Source organism: Pseudopodoces humilis, chromosome 1 (assembly GCF_049639895.1).
Source record: "Pseudopodoces humilis isolate 2021_Gansu_Grassland_sample_001 chromosome 1, ASM4963989v1, whole genome shotgun sequence".
Classification (NCBI taxonomy): Eukaryota; Metazoa; Chordata; class Aves; order Passeriformes; family Paridae; genus Pseudopodoces; species Pseudopodoces humilis.
In genome coordinates, this window is record NC_142200.1 from 127,467,107 (window position 1) to 127,484,236 (window position 17,130).

General features: G+C 41.5%; 1 protein-coding gene across 5 annotated transcripts in view; it reads right to left on the reverse strand.

The window, feature by feature from the left end:
• Positions 1-17,130, reverse strand: part of DYNC1I1 (dynein cytoplasmic 1 intermediate chain 1) — a 201,548-nt gene that overhangs the window by 66,778 nt on the left and 117,640 nt on the right. For all 5 annotated transcript variants that reach the window (XM_014248490.2, XM_014248488.2, XM_088061816.1 and 2 more), the window contains exons 7-10: positions 16,300-16,389; positions 7,303-7,465; positions 6,007-6,106; positions 1,007-1,132 (exon numbers count right to left, since the gene is read on the reverse strand). In XM_014248490.2, coding sequence (XP_014103965.1) covers positions 1,007-1,132; positions 6,007-6,106; positions 7,303-7,465; positions 16,300-16,389 — 479 coding nt within the window. The remainder of the gene's footprint in view (positions 1-1,006; positions 1,133-6,006; positions 6,107-7,302; positions 7,466-16,299; positions 16,390-17,130) is intronic.

Below are 17,130 nucleotides of genomic sequence, written 5' to 3' on the forward strand. Positions count from 1 at the left end.
GTTACATCTGATAATGTACCCAAGTCCAAACATAAACTTAGTTCAAAAAGATGTTTGGACCTCAAATGTAAAATGACACTTAGCTTACACAATTAGCCAGGTAATACATATCCTTCCAAGAGAAGCAATTTTTACCACAGAATTATCTGCATTTTACTAATCTCTGATTGTTAAGTTTTACTTGCTGAAACTTTTCCATATGGCTTTTTGAATGCCACTGTCCTGTATTTAATTACCACAGAGGGATATTAATGAAGAGGTTTGAAATTTGGCCCAAGCCCCGTTCTTCAGTTTGAACAGTTTGATGAAGATAGAGCCAGTGAGCTGAACACATCTGTCAATACGAGGCTGTGCCATTTCACACACAAAAGCACTGACAAAACAGGAGTAAATAGACATACAGAAATGAAACACTCAACTATTTTTGAATTGTCCATAAACTTCTAAGCCAGCATAATTGTAAAATAGCACTGGGTGAAGAGAAGCACTATTTTGCTGACCTAAAGGACAGTCAAACTGACTGACCTGAAGGAATAGGTGGACTAGTTCTTGAAATTGAGACTATTTTGATCAAGCTGGAAGTCAGACACATGTCCAAAAATGCGAAGTTTACTACCCAATTTTAAAGGGAAAACATGATATTGAGCAGAACCAAGGCAAGGGTAGGCAGCTTGAGTGCAGAGGATGCGAGGAAGTTAACGTGGGTGGGAAAGCATGTGTGACTGCCTGGATGAGGAAGTGGTACACCACAGTTACTTCATAAGTGCGAGGGATTTATGAACTACATCTCCTAGGGACTGTTTTAAATAGATGAAGAATGATATGCAGCCCTGACAGGCTTTTGTTTGAGAAGGCTGGTTGCCTTCTAAAAACACTGGACTGTCACTTGTACTTTTACTAAAAATGCCTGTTTTTAATCTTAACCTTTTCATGTGAACAGTGGGGAGATTCACCATGTAGTAAATTGTTTTGTCTAGCATAAAATCAATGGCTTCTTCAGCCTTACCTGACAATGGAACACATATTCTGGTGTGGTTTTCTTGAACTTCATGTTCCACACCAAGGCTACCCCATCAGGCTCATGTGGAGCATCTTCATTATTGTTATAAGATGCAACCATCAATTCAGGGTACTAGAAAGGAGAAGAAAATGCAAATGAAATAACATGGATGATGAAAAACCTACACAAAATCATATCAGACAGAAATAATCTGCACTAAATGTGCAATATCTGGTTTTAATTAAAATGCATGCTAGTTCAATCATATTATTCTGCTTCATTTTGGTTTTACATTTTACTCATCCCTAACATCCTTAAAGCCCCTGATACTTTCTCTCTGTCAGTTATTCTCAAATATCCCAAAGGCAATGTTATTTTCTGCAGATAATTCTTAAGAAAAGACAATTAGCAAAATAATTATAAAGGGAATGAAAAGGAAGGAAAAGGAAAATTTTGAAAGCTTTAATAATTTTACTGTATTTGCTTAAACATCTCTTCAGGGACAAACTACTATCTTAATTGATTTTGATAATAAAACACTATGACCATAGGGTTGACTCGCTTTTTTTCTGAAATTCACATTTTTTTAAGCATTCCTGAAAGCTGTTCTTTCTTATTTCATTATGAACTCTTATTCACTTATGCACAGAATCAACTTGAAAGCTCTTCTTGATGACTCAAATGGCAAACAAAATATTTTCTTCGCAGAAGCTCAATTTTGCAAGATGCTGAGGTCATCTTGTGAAGCACAGGGTGACCTTGAATTCCACAGACTCAGTAAGACTGATGCAATGAGGGCTCTAAAATCAGAGCCACACTTTTTTGTATACCCATTATCCACTGTTTTATAGATGTAGATATGCAACACGCATATTTATTTACTTTGTTTATATATGCAGATCTATATATACATAATATCATACATGAAAAATCAGAAATTCACACTATCTTGATGACCTTGCATCATTTTAAAACACCAGAAGAAGCAACAATTTATCCACAATTAGTTACTTTCTGTCTACATAGTATTCCCAGTTGTACACTCTCACATGTTTGACACCAGGCACCTCCGGTAACCTCTGTCCTTCCCTCTAAATCTTTTCCTGTTTAGAGGGAGAAGGCAGTGGAGATTATGGCATGTCCAGAGAAAAGCATGTGGCTTCTGCAGACCAACAAGTCATCAGCCCAAGTTCTGCAATACCTACATTCTCCTCTTGTAAATTAGAAATGCTTTCCCTCAAAATTTCTCAGTATCTGCAAATTATTGTCACTTTTTTGTCTTTACCAGGTAAATTCCTGCCAAACCACCTACCACTTTACAGGAGAACAGTGCAGCTGGTAGATTCAAAGGAAGCAGGACAAAGAAACTCTCATTTGGAAGCTGTGAATTTGATCCAAAGGCACTTTAACAATAAAAGAAACCCCAAACCACCACCCTTTCTATTATTATTATTGGGGTCTGAACCTCTCTGCTCTCAAAATCCATTCGGAAGAAATAATGTACACAGCTGTAACTTCTGCCACCAGCAGCTGTTGCTTCCCACATTCTGTACACTTCCATGGATAATGTATCACAGAGCTGATGATTTTTCTATTCAAGCTCATAGCTCCAAATGAGCCTGGACCCATGTGTGGAAGAATCAGCAATGACACATGGACACCATAGCCTACCCCTTTCCCATTTGAAGGAAACTCTGACTGGATTGTATTACATCCCTGCAGACCCTGGCTGCTGGCACAGCTTGTAAGATTTAGCTCCCAATTCACTTGCATGGAATTTAGAGGATGCAGTAGACCAACCATGTCTTCTCCCTCACCAAGACCTGAAGGACACCTGAGGGTGGATTAATCCCACACCTGAGATACTTCCTCTCTGGACACAGTTGCGCCAGCTCTGCCCTCAACTGCTCTCATCCATCTTACCCCTCTCCTCTCTCACTCCTGCAACAGAGCTTACAACCACTTTTGAACAGCAAGCTCTGCTTCTCCTTTGAACCTTTTCATCCCACGCTGGCCCATGTCCAAGTAAACAGAGTGTGCAGCAGGCTCTTGACAGGGTACCACGTTTTGGCTGAGCAGGTCGGGGACTTTCATACGAGTGGCTGAGCCTGCAGTCATGAAGGGGAAGGTAGGTGGGCAGGCAGAATCAACAAGCCCTCCTGCCAGCGTGACTGCAGCCAGCTAGGGGGTGTGATCAAGTCCAAAGTACCAATTTTGAGGCACTCTGGGGCTTGTTCATGCTCCTGTGAAGTTTAGTGAGCATGGTTAGCAGCATGTCTGGCCATAAACAAACACTGACTCAAGTCTTGCTGGTCTATTGGTAGGTTTTGCAATCAGTTTATGTATTCAACTGGAAGCGCAGTTTAAAGTTTATGCCTAGCTGGGTAACTCCATTATGAGGTTTTTTGACTCTTAAAAAACAGCTAAATGCAGCACCCTAAATCCTCTCTGGCACTTCACACTCCAATGCTCCACTCAGTCTACTTCCATTTACACAATTTCAGTCCTCACCAGGTGCCCAGATGTCCTGCAACTGAAAACAACATGAAAATGGTGCTGTGCAAAACCTCATTCAAGGCTGCTGCCTGAGAGTCAAGAAAGACACATCCCTATCCACAAGATCACGGTTTTCTTGGCTTCAGGCTAAGTTAGCTCCCATGGACAGAGTAAGGATAGAATGCTATAATTCTTTTGTGTTTACTTTCAGTCTGTTGGGCCTTTCTCTAAGATTCTTAAGCCTCTAAGCCATTTTCTTGTTGCTCTGTGAAAGAATCAAGGGGCTAGAGGGTTAAATCGAATGGTATGAATGATCCCACATGTTCAAGACCATATTCTACATGTGACTGGGAACAGAGTCATTTGTTTAATCAATGCATCAATGTCCTTTGTTTGATTAAGCTTCTATTTTCCTCCAGGCTGTTTCGCAGCAGCAGTTTTATCGGAGAAAATTGAGCAATGTGTTCTGCAGTTCCCATGATTATTCAAGTTATTCTTTGGCACAGTGGACACTGTCATGTCCTGGAGCATGTGTGAGCAGCAGAGCTGGTGGTTAGGTAAAATAGCTCTGTCTGCCTCCAGCTCCTGTCCCATACAAATAACTCAAAGCAGGAAGGAGAGGAGGCAACTCCATACTCACAAGCTACTGTAGGGCAGCATGCAGAAGCCCCCCACACAGAGAAGCCCCTGCTGGGGTGCCAGGCAGCTGAGCATGAGGAGTTAACAAAGAGGAAGGCAGGAGAGGCCACCCTGGAACAAAGAGGTGGGAAGCAGAACATGCCTTCAAGCCCCAGGGGCTGAACAATTACATTTGGCAGTGCTCTTCTGAGGCGGCTTTTTTTCTTGCTGCCCTGGGAATACAGTAAGAGCTGCCTGTTAGGAAAATATCAGATAAGAATTCCATGTAATTTCCAGCCCCTGAACAAGTGAACAACCTAAGATAAGTGTTTCCTCAGGCTTATATTTGATTTCTGTGGAAATCCATATGTGCTTAAAGGCCACCCACATCACAATAGTGCATACCTGTTGCTAGGCTGATATTTTGTATGAAAGCAAAGGTATAAATCCTTCATTTCACACACGGGGTGCAAGCTGGCTATTACAAGAAGCCTCTCTGCAGCTGGCTGTTGTGCACCACCCAGACCTCCTCAGCCTAGCAGCCATGCCCAGTGGGACCCCCTGATTCTTCTCCCCTGCTGCCTCCACATCCTCTGGGCAGTCAGCTGCCACCTTGCCTGGGAAGTACCCAGTGGGATGGAAGCAGCTCTGCTGCCTTTCCAAGGGGAAAGGGAGAAGCATGGATTGAAAGTTCCTGTGCCCCTTATCCACTGCTTCTCTCCAGCCTGCACACAACATTTATGTACTTGACCTTGAGCACTTGCTCTTTTCATGTGCATGTCTAATGTGGTGCAGAAAGAGCTGCTCCTTTAAGATTAGGCAAAGCTTGCTCATAACACTGGGCTGACTACATCTATAGCACCTTTGCTACCCACACCAGGCTGCACCGGGTCTCTGGAGACTCCGTGGCACACCTGAGGCTGGGTTTGGGGCCAAGCAGGCAGACTGGCTTGTGCTCACATTTTTCAACTCAATGTCTTCTTGGAGAAGTTTTGTTATATCTGTATGGTGGATTTAGGAGCAGTCTCCTTGGTTCTCTCCCCAGGGAAACCAGATGCTTTGCTCCAGGCTAGAACCTAGGAACAGGCTAACAATGATGAAACAGGACAAGGGGGGCTGCAGTAAAACCAGAACCAAATTCGTTTAACAGGACCTGTGACAATGTCTGCTAATCCTAGCTCCCCAACAGAGTAACTAATTAAACTGGTTTCTGCACTTTGCTGATGTGATTGCATTGGTTCTGGAGAGCTTAAGCAGGTCTATCATGAGTTTTATTTTCCAATGACAATGCTTTGCACTGCAGAGAAACTGGGTACATTCCAGGCATGCTGCTTTAGCATGACCCAGAGCAGCTGCAGCCTCCTCTTCCATCACTTGAAGAGAGGACCCAGCAGTTCCTGAAAGACTTCTTTTTCATCTCTCCATATTGTTCATATATTTTCACATTTTTAGTTTTAGTATATTAGATAATTTTCTCACCATTTTTTCTATTTTTATATGCTACTATATATAGTTATGCATATTTAATAATTTAATTTTTGTTAGTTTAATTTTAAATCTTTTGTTCTAAAAAAATTTCCATTTTTGGCTGAAGTAGTGAAAGAGGGAGGAAAAGTAAAGACTTCATCTTGGTAAGTTTGTTAATCTAAGGTTTTAACACAACATCCTGATTTTGAAGACCAAGTAACATATACAAAAAAAAAATGGCAGCTTCATTATTGTTCACTACTCTTCTTTACAGAGAAACATGCTTCTGTTCACCCACGGCCCTGCTGTTAACTCAGAAATAACATCCTGCTCTGCATAAAGAAGAGCAAACAGAAGCTGCCCAGAAGTTTTACAGGGAGAAGTGGAAGTGGTATGGAAAGGTATCTCCCAGCTTCTCATCTTACCTGAAGAGACCAATCCATGCAGGTGACCACACGATGCTTTGACCAGTGCTCATCATAAAACTGCCGATTAAAGGAAAGGTTGGCTCCTGCTTGAACATCTCTGTGTGAATTCAAACAAAGTGACAAATTTTCAAGTACCAGGGTTCAAATGCTATGAAAAACAGTGAGAAAGTTTTTGACTACTTCTCAGATATCTGCTCAGCCTGGGGAAGTCTGCCACCTTGATTTAATTCCTCTCACTGACTGTCTGGCTGAAAATGATGCAACAAGGAACGCATTTTAGATCTGTTTCACAAAACCACATTTTTAAATTTCTCACTGCCTGCCTGACTCTTCTGAGTCACCCTGGGCCATCTGTGCCCTCTTTTTCTCTCGGGATGAACTCAGGAGAACTCAGCTCTCCCTTTTCTGAACCTTCACCTCCAAGCTCTAACCAAATCTCTCTTACTTTTGACTCCTGAAATCTTAAAGGTGCAGCACCTCCTCCCAGAGATGGAGACAGCAGATGCTGTGTGACACTGCAAGGACAGGCTGAAGCTCAGTGCTGGCCCAACACTGCCACGCTGATGCACTCAGCTGGCCCACAGGGATGATATTCTGGGTTAACCTCCAGTAACTTCCATGCAACACAGCTACTAATTTCCCACGAGGCTTCAACAGATACATAGCTGTTGCAATGTAAATATTTCCTCTCCAACTAACAAGTTTTACTGCTTTTCTCCCATATCAATTGCTGAAAACAAAACTTGTCACTTCTCATCTTGGCTGCTTAGATTGCAAATGCTTTGGGAGATCATTTTCATCCCCACAATGCATGGTATAGTGGGATCCAGTACAGACCTGAGGCTGTAGTAGAATATAAACAGCACTAGTTTGAATTTGTGAAAATATCAAAATATCATAAGCACATACACGTCCACTGCTGGAATGTTCACATTTATGTATACATGTATATACACACATTTATCTATTTAAGTTATTTTTCCAGAATTTTAAATTCAATCACAGAAATGAAACAAAAAAATTAAACCTGCTGAATAATATGTCAAATTAAAAAAAAAAAACCAAAAAAAAAAAAAAAAAAATCCAAAACCCAGATCAGTAAAGCACAAGCTTTACAATATGCTACTTTACAATATGATTTCAGATGACAAAGTGACCCAGGCCTTCATGAAGAGATTATGAGCTTTTCTTAACTACTAAAATGTTACATTTTGTTTAAAGTTAAGGCTTCCTGTTATTTGAATTATCTCTATAAAATTTATTTTACAAGAGCAAAAAAACCTCCAAACTGACCCATCTTTCTCTTCTACGTCTCTGCCACTATAGTCAAAGAAGATGTCAGAATCTTCAGCCAAAGCTCGCTCAATTACACGTATTGTGCGGTCAAAAAATATCAGGAATTCTTCTGAATGGAGAACTTGTTGCTTTTCTTCTTCTGTCAGTTCTCTAGGAGGAGCTTGGAAAATGAAAAAATGTAGTTAGGAGTATGACATTTCACCCCTTTCCCAATGAATCAACATCTTCAGTGGGTTTCTTCTGACATGAAAGCTTGCTATAGCCATGTCAGGAAAAAGAATCAAAGCTTTACTCTTAAAATCATAACTAAGAAGTTTTTAATATGTCTAAACATACTCCTGTATATTACCAGAATATAGCCTTTACATAGACGAGATCTTATATCTTATGTATTTATTATTCTGAAATGGAAAACACTTAAACCTCCCAAATTAAATAAACTCAGTGTTCTTATTTCAGGAAATGGCCTTGACTGACGTTTAGGCAATACCTAACTGGAAAAAGCAGAACACTTATGTAACAGAGGACCTGTCAGAGGAGCTGAAGATAAAATAATCTTCTTAACTTATACTACAGTTCTTTATATTAAAAGGTCTCACATAATCTTTCCCTTCAATTCTTCCAATTTCTACTTGGTGTCAATGATAAATTCTGTCTTTGCTTCAGAGCTTTTGCAAAGTAATGAAGTGAATAACCAAAAATATTCTCTGAGACAGCAAAATTGAAAGCAACCAGCCAAACAGCAGTTTCTTTAAGGCAGTGTTATTCCTTGCAGAGGAATCCTAAGACCCAGGGCAACAAATGTCACCGAGCCATGGGCAGAGCTGCCCTGGGAAGGGTAGGGGCAGTCTTGGGCAGCAGTAAGAATAGCACGTCCCCCACAAGATGAAGCTGCTTCTCTACTTGTACACAGAGATGCTAAACCTTTACTTCAAATATTTCCAGTTTGGCCTTCATTTGAAAAATGCTATCTTTAAAGGATGCACCAGTGCAATGTCTCCATCAGTTGAATGACCTGTTGGTAAATTATAACTCAAACATGAGCATCAGAGGGAATGAAAGTCTGGATGTTACTACAGTACAAAATTCTGTTCTCAATTACACTATCAGGGTCATAGTGATATTGAGGCAATATTGTATATTGATTATGCATTTGCCCACATGTGCTTTTGAATCATCATTTTGGTTATATTTCAGAATTACTTGTATTCCAAGAAATGACATTAGTATCTTTATAGTTACCCTAAACCAACCTTGCACCTAGCCTAAATTCCCAGCACAAAAAGCTCTGTTGATGGAGAATTTTGCTCCAAATTTATAATTAGGAACACAAACAACATATCATAAACAGATTTACTGCAAAACTGCAGAGACTACAATGTAAGAGTTTAACAGATGATCAAAGGTCTCCTGCATTTGGCTTTACACTACAGATTTGAGGTGTTTACCTGTGAAAATGACCTTGCAGTCTCCATAGGCCACATTGGGTTAAAACATCAGCAGCCAAAAAAGGGAATTCAGCAGTTCAGAGAACACCCACCATACAGCAAAGTTTAACTCCCAGCCCTGTCATACATATCTCAATGTTTAATTAAACAATGAGTGACACAGTTTCAAGCTACAGCTCAAAATGATTTTCTAGTTTCTGTGCCATGCCACACAGCTTCTTTCAGTGATCAGGCAGATGTGGCCCTTGCTCTCCATCTGATTTTTTCTTCACATTGGATTCATGCACTCCAGTGCCCAACGGGATGGGGCACGATGCCACCACCAGCCCCCAGGACAGGAATGGATGGCAGGGCACAGCAGCAGGCTGGAGGAGTGACATGGTCATCACTCCTGCCATCCTCAGCCACCCCTGCTTTCAGCATACCTGCTCTCAGAGCTGCTGTGGTTGGGAGAGGCTGCTGTCACCACACTTTGCCTCAAGTTTGCCTCGAGCTAGCTCTGAAAGACAAAATCTCTGCACTACACCTGAGCTAAACAGAGAGGGCAGGAGAAATGCAAAAGGTGGAGGAGCGATCTGGCCCTCAGGAGACAGAGCAGCTAAGTTACAAACTTTAGCCTTTGATGATCTCCTATGGCCTTGGTCCTATGCCTCCTACCAGCAGGTTAGTGGTCTCTGTGGAGCTCCAAACATCCAGAGGATATCTGCATCCCCTCACATGGCCCCCCTGAGTAGCAGAGTGACAATTACCAAGGCAGGAGCACAATTTGCCCCTAAGTGCTTTACACAGAAGCAATGCATGTGAGAGGAAAAGAACCACTAGCAAAAAAGTACAGCTTGACCTATTGCAGCATCCACTGCTGAACAGCAATTGGCACTGAGGGAACTCATCTGGCAAGGAAGCCTGTAATGAGGCAATATCCCATCGTCACCACTAAAGCATTGCTTTCCGAGAATCAAAGACAACAAGCATGACAATGCAGCAAAATGGCATAAAGTGGGGGAAAATAACTGCAAAGGCAAATGGAAAACTCGTTTTAAACTGCTCCAAATGGAAAAAATTATTTGCTAAATCAAATCCTCTCTACAGCTTGGAAATGTGAATTTATTACTCGAGCATTTGCTGACTATAACTGTAAAGAAAATACAACCCAAAATCAATAGAAAGGGAAAAGGCAAAAAATAAACAACTTGGGACCTGTGGAGTGCTCACAAGCAGTGGAGGCACACATGATTGTAGCTCTACCTCAGCAAAATCTCTCTTGCAGTTAGCAATGATCTGTGGGAGGCCAGCAGTCTATTAAACCATCAGGAACACCTTGGCTAAAGTTTTTAGGGCATAAATCAGCTTACCTCATTCATCTGACTGACACACCAGATGCCCTCTGGCAATATTAAGCTTCATATTTTAGCCTTATTTTCTTCTTTCATTCGGCTGCCTCTGAAGTTTTATTTGAGGCAATCTCTTCTTACAAGAACCTTAACATCATTACTTTTTCCAGTGTAAAACATTGCTGTAACTACTGTAAATACATGAAGTATAAGCAAAAAAAAAACCCAAACAGACAGGTTTGTTCTTTCAAATATGGAGGTCTTCTAACCATTTATCTTTCAGAGACATTTCCATTTTCTCCTTGTTCCTTCTCCCTGTCTGTCCATTACCTCAAATAAAATAAAAAGAACCCATGTAATTTTCTGCCATTTTTCTTCCAATCTGGGAGCTTACAATGACTTTGATCTCAGCTTTCAAGAAACACGGGCTCTCTTCAAGGAAAACTGAGAAACATAAGTAGCTGATCAAAGTGGTTTTTTTGTTTTGTTTTGTCACAGAGACCTATGTGATGTGACAATATCTCCAGAAATTCCCTGTAAGAATACAGTATTTGTCTTCAAGTATCTGCTCTCCTTGGCATAAAACCCAAACCAACCACATCTAACCTTCTGTGCTGAACAAAGCCCAGTGCGGTGTGTAGTTTACCACTGCTAAAAGTTACGTGCTTATTGCCCAGAGTGCAGTGAAAATTCCTGCAAAGAGAGCTCCGCAGTTTGCTCTTGTTCCAGCACCGTAGCTTCCTGATGAACTGTAGTGCCTGTGCTGTGATCCCACCCTCAGGAGCTGAGCCCATCTGTGGCCCTGCACAGCTCATGGCAGGAGGATCCATGAAGCCACCAAGTGCTGCCTTACTCCCGTAAAGGATGTCTGCCCAGGAACCCACTGAGACATGGGTGGCACCCACCAGCAGCAAGGGCTCTGGGGCTGTGCTCAACAAGGTGTGCCAAAGAAGCCCTGTCTTCATGCTAATGGATAATACCGTACAAAACAAAGTGGAATTTACATTTAAAATTAAATTGCTGTACAGAGTAATGTATGCGCAGAGGACACCACAGGGAAAGAAATTGTGAGGTGTATCTGTAAGGAAAGATGTGCTTGAAAAGGAAGGTCTAGAACATGAAACAATAGTTGAACATGATGTGAAAACAACCAATTTATTCAAGATGTATTTACAAAAATAAGAACATTTTATCATTTTATGTGACTTAACATAATCCTCAGAAATACCATATATCACATCAGGTCCTTTGTCCATAAATTTATTTGGACAAAACAGAAAGAAACAAAAAATGATAATAAAACATCTTTTTGAATCCTTAAGAACAAAGATAAAATTGCCTTAGGCTTGTTCTTATTCAGTAGAAGCATGTTTGTAGTAAATATAACATAAATAGTTGGGAAAACAGTGCAGGAAAAAAATTAGAAATATTCAAGTACCAGGATTTGAGTCTTCTCTCAAGCAAGTTAAAATTATAAAGAAAAAAAACCACCGAAATATCCCAAAACAAAACAAAACAAAAAAAAAACCACCCCACATGTAAATAAATAAAACAAAGATTCTTCTGGAATCTCAGCAATTCTAAAAACTTGACAAGAGAAATGAATATCAAGTCCATTAAAGGAAAAAAAACAAAACAAAAACCAAAACCAAACCAAAAGAAAAAGACCATAAGGAGTAAGCGAATGAAAGAAAGGGCAAACTAATAAAAATAGTAAAGCAGGAAGCAGCCTTGTTATCAACCCAGAGATATAATGAGAGACAGAAGGAGATTATTAAAACCCCTTTAAGAGCTCTAATATTTCTTTCAGCATCTATTTAAATCCATGTAAACTTCAGATGTGCTGACTACGGAGGATGGCTGAAAGGTACAGGGTGAGAAATGCAAAGTGTGAAGTGGCTCTTAGCAGCTTTCAGTCCTTGCCTGATGATACCTTGTGATCCTCCTGTTTTTCCTTGTGCTTTGCACTTTCATCTCAGGCTTGATATATGCCATATCCTGCTTTGCTGTGCTCCATACCATGGTTTGATATATGTCATGTCTTTGTTGTGCTGGCAAGCCACTTCATGGCATAACCACCGAAGATAAAAAGGAAGATTTCAAGCTTTATTTAGGGATCTTTTGACTATGGAGTAGAGAAAGTTGCAGAGCCTAAAATTTGGTACTGTGGCAGGCAGGGCTGTTTCCACTGCCTGTGCTTCTCCAGGGGCCATGCTGGACACCATCCCTGAGTGTGCATGAGCTGACCGAAAGGATGGGTCGGCACACCCGAGCTCACTGTGGTGTTGGTGGCAGTGAAACCGTGGCATTTCTGGCAATGACAGACATCACCACAGCCTGTCTTGCTTTTCCAATACTGATGCCTGAGCTGTGGAGAGTGAAACCATCCCCACCAGCCCAGCCTGCACTGCGGACACCCGAGCTCCATGCACAGAGCCAGGGCAAGAGCAGGGTGCAGCAGGTCTTTGGAGCTGCAGGTCCCAGCCTTTCCCATCTCAGAGTTTCGTGCAAGTTTCTGTGGATATGCCCATGGCTTCAGATAAATGCAGGTTGAGGCCCACTTTCAAGACCAAGCCTGTCCCATTGTTCATGTGGCTTCTATTGACACAAAGAGGAGCCTTAGGTGGAGCTCCAGAGCTCTCTGGTGGTGGAAAACCCCATCCCACTTGATGCCACAGTTTGGGACTGGTCTCTTGTTTATGTGGTCAGGAGAGGCTGGGAACAGGCAGAGCCCAGCCGCTGCCAGGTATCCCACACTCAGTTCTTCCAAGAGCAATGGGGTGCTCCCATGCACACGAGACATGGGTGGCAACAGGCAGCCTCACAGAAAGAACGCAAGGTGGTCCCAAGGCTTCATACACTTCAAGTGGTCAACAAGTCAGTTCTTCATCTCCCACTCCACTTCGGGGGACTCAAGCTGCTTTTCTGCCCTTCACGCCTCCTTGGCAGTGAAGTTCTGCAAGAGGTGCCATGCCAGACAGGCTGCCCCTGCCAGGGCAGGTGCACTGTGGGCCTGACAGTGATGCTGGGACATGTCCAGAAGCAGGGTCAGACCCTACAAACACCCCTGATTGCTGAATAATCCCACCAAACCCCACAGAGCAACTCTGGGGTGTGCAGGGGGAAGATGAGGAAATTAAGCATGAAATAAATGTCTGAAGAATTCAATTGAACTACCTATAAACCACATAGAAAAAAAAAAATCACATTTCCTCTTAAAATACCATTGTAAAAATAGAGCACTCTTGTCATGTAGGTTTGGAGAGAGGAGACTGAACAAACCGTATCCAAACTTTATTTTTTATCCTGACCAATTTTTGAGTTATATTCATGCAAAAATGGTCTGCCTTTCTCTCCCTGCACTTCTCTCTCCCATGAATTTTTTCTTAACACTCCTATAACTCAAAAAAGGCCATGCTGATTTTTTTTAATCTGTTAAAAAATGTGCTCCCTGAGCTGAAACCAAATTTCAGCCCAGAGCAAATTTTTACGTCTGGGTTATAAATCCCTGAAAAACAGGATTCATAATGGAAGTGCTGACACAGCCTTAACTACTATATAGCAGTGTGAATGGCGCCACTATAATGTCTATTAGAGATTCTTAAAAAAGTTTGCAAAATATTGTCTTGCCTTGCAGAGAAAAAGAAGCCAGAGTACTTAATGCCAACATAAACATGCTTTTAACCCATTATGTGCTAATTTGCAGAAAAGCTATTAATTCTGAGTAGGCACACAGAGTGCAGCACCGACAGGAAATGTTCTTCTAAACTCCTGTTTGACTTGTAACATGGTTTTAATCACTTCCATGAAACACAAACGATGGCTTATAACTCTGAATGTTGCTCAGAACATGAGAAGGGTGATTACAACAGAGAGGAAAATGGGATTTTGTAGGCAAAAGAGCTAAAGCCAACAGGAAGAGAATGACACCAAGCACTAAAAAATGGGACTCCGTTCCATGTCAGTTTGGGGACAATGGCTTCATTTGATTCACAGCATTTAATGCCTATCATCAGCACACCACTATTTTATCTATCACAACACATACTACAGGTCAAGTTCACTTTCTATCAGGCAATGAGCATGTTTTCTCCTTCCTTGAAGCCCGTCAAATGTTAGCACCTCACAAAGCCGGTTCTGCTGAAACAAGCTGTGCCTTGCTTTTACAGCCTGCAGTTTGAGTGTCTGAGACCAGTGCTAAACCAGCCCAGATGATCTACTGCTCCTGGGGGTCTGCTAGGCAGGGAAGGGGAGCACTGCCCTCTGACTAAAACACAGCAAAGAAATAAAAGATGTTGGCAGTGGTGGCTGATGAGCAAAGTACATAAAAAGCTAACTTGAAAGACCATAAAAAAAGTGAAATATATTAGTTCAGGGTTCTATTTTGCTCTTCTTTTCTTCTCTTCTTGCAGGAATTTGTGCTTTCTCCCTGTGTATAAGCATTGGCATCACTTTTCTGTGGGAATAAATGGTTGTGGGGTAAGCTGTAAGTTGAATACTACAGGGACATTCAGCAACTCTGGACAGTGCTTATGCACTGTGTGCATTAGTAGAGGTTTATATGGCTTTCTGTTGCCATCAGTAAAAGAGATACTGTGTTAGGTCCCATGACTGCAAAATCTCATATGCAAGCTGACCTCACAGTTTTGGAAAGAATATTAATTTTCATGAAAAATGAAGATTTTCTATGTTGACACATTCCTTGCTCACATCCTCAGTTCTGCCTTTGCAGACTTGCCTGACTCCTGTTCCTGCTGTGCCCACTGCTCCCCTCTGCCCATGGCATCAGTGGCTGGGGCCAGTGGAAGATGCAGAATGATAAGGAGCATGAGGACTGAGTTTATCTCTCCACATTTCTACAAGGATGTAAACGAGCAATGAACACTACAGAATTTATGGCATGGGTGATTTCTGTGATGCTCTAACAAGGGAAGAAAGATCAATTTATAATCAAAATGGTATGGCTAGTACTGCAACTCACTTCAGTGGGTGAGGATAGCAAATGTGGGCACTGTGTACCTGATTAATTTTTTTTTGGATACTGATGAAAATATACCAGTCTCCCCTGGATGAAAAACAAGCATCAGCTGCTGTGTATCCAGTTGAAGATTTCATGGACTTCCATGTAAAATGGCTCCATATTTTTCTCCTAGTGAGATTATCTTGGGAAAACCAAGCTTATGGCTCAAATATCCTGGTAATGAATCACCATAGCAAGAAATTACTTAGGCCCTACCTGAAGAAGTAAGATACCTTTCAAGAAGCTAAACAGAATTTTGAGCAGTCATGGCAATACAGAAGAAATGCTGGAGAAGAAACCCATTTCCTTCTACCCTGGATCTGCTGCTATTTTAGTTCTTTTTCCATACTCAAAAAAGGAGCATTGACTGTTGAAGGCATTGACACACTAGAATAGCCAATACCCTAGTAAATTTCTAGATGAGGAAGGCCAAATTTCACATCCTCCTTCTAATTTGAAAGCTAGGACAGGTCTAAGGAAAGGAAAAGAGACACCAAGCATATCTACCACATCCAGTGCTGACATGCATGACTTAAGTGTCTCTTGTCTGCACCAGAAGCAAGTAGTAACCTGAATTTTCGTCTCTTGTAACCATGCAGAGCACCTCAATGCAGAGTAATGGACAGAAGGGCTGGTCCTGTCTGGCTTCAGGGTTTTTTTTAAGTTCCTTGAGGCAATTCCCACAAAACGTTTTGATTTTGACAGAAAACATTTTTCAAGTGAAATTATTTTCTGCTGGAAGATTCCTGACTACCATTAGGTTTAAGTCTGTTCATCTCAAGCAGGCAGACATTTATGGGCTCCAAGTACCTCTGAAGACCAACAAACTTTATAGAGCTGCTGGAATGGCTGGCATTCCCATTTTAAATCTTTTCACATAAGCAGGATATTTGAGCCAGAGGACAAATTAGTACCAGTACTGGGATCCAAGAATCTCTACTCATTTTCAAATTATATGGACACGTAGCTTCTTCTAAACAGCTCAAGTCTCATGCCTGTCACAATCTTCTCAGGCCTACCAGCTGGGTCTCTGGGATACAGTTTTCTGCTTTTATGCTACTCATATGGTTTTGAATCAATAAAACTGGTGACTTTAAATTTTTGTGTTCTCAATAGTGGAAACTACTTATAAGAGTAACTACTGGCAGGATCCAGTCCTTTAAACGTCTGTCATCCTTTTGATTTTTTAAGGTACCTTCTTTCACCTCCTGCTTCTGGTCTTGATTTTCTGTCTCCAAGTCATCCTGTGTTTTTGGTTCCACCATCTCTTCGTCATCTTCATCCTCTGAAAGGAAAAAAAAAAAAAAAAAAGGAAGAAAAATATTTGTGAGATTCTCCTCTTTAAGGGGCCTGGAAATTGTCTGACTTGTTTACAACTGTGAACCAGCAGCAAACCCAGGTAAAGCAAAGTGCCCAGTACATGGAACATGTATATTTATGCTCAGAGTGACACTCTCAGACATCACCCTCCCGACTGCAAGACGATCTGCTCACACAGGGCACCTGCCACTTCTGCTCCCCGTAACTTCCCATCTCAGATGTCAACTGAATATCTCCTTGACCTCGGATATGACTTCTTGGATGGCATGAGGACAGACACAAACATGTTTCAGCCTGGCAGCTATTCCACAGCTGGGACACCTGCTATCCAGATACCTCATTTCCAATTCAATTCTCACCAGATTAATTTGTCTTTTGACCTACAGGAATAGGTTAAACAGAAAACTGACCTCAGGTCAGATGCCACTAGCAAGGAAACAAGTATGGCACAGTTCTGAAAAGTCATCACCATCAGCTGGGGGAATACAGCAACCAAAAGTGGCATTTGGAGCTTAGGAATCATTCTTGCATTAATACAAATTTAATGAACACTAAAATTTGACACATGTCAGTTACTAATGCCAGATGTTTTAATGACCTTTCCCGACCTATGCAAATGCATCTCTCCCTCCCCCTCTCTCCCCACACTCACATGTTCTCACTTTATTCAGGAGGGCAAACTATTCATTCCTTGATGTTTCTCTGA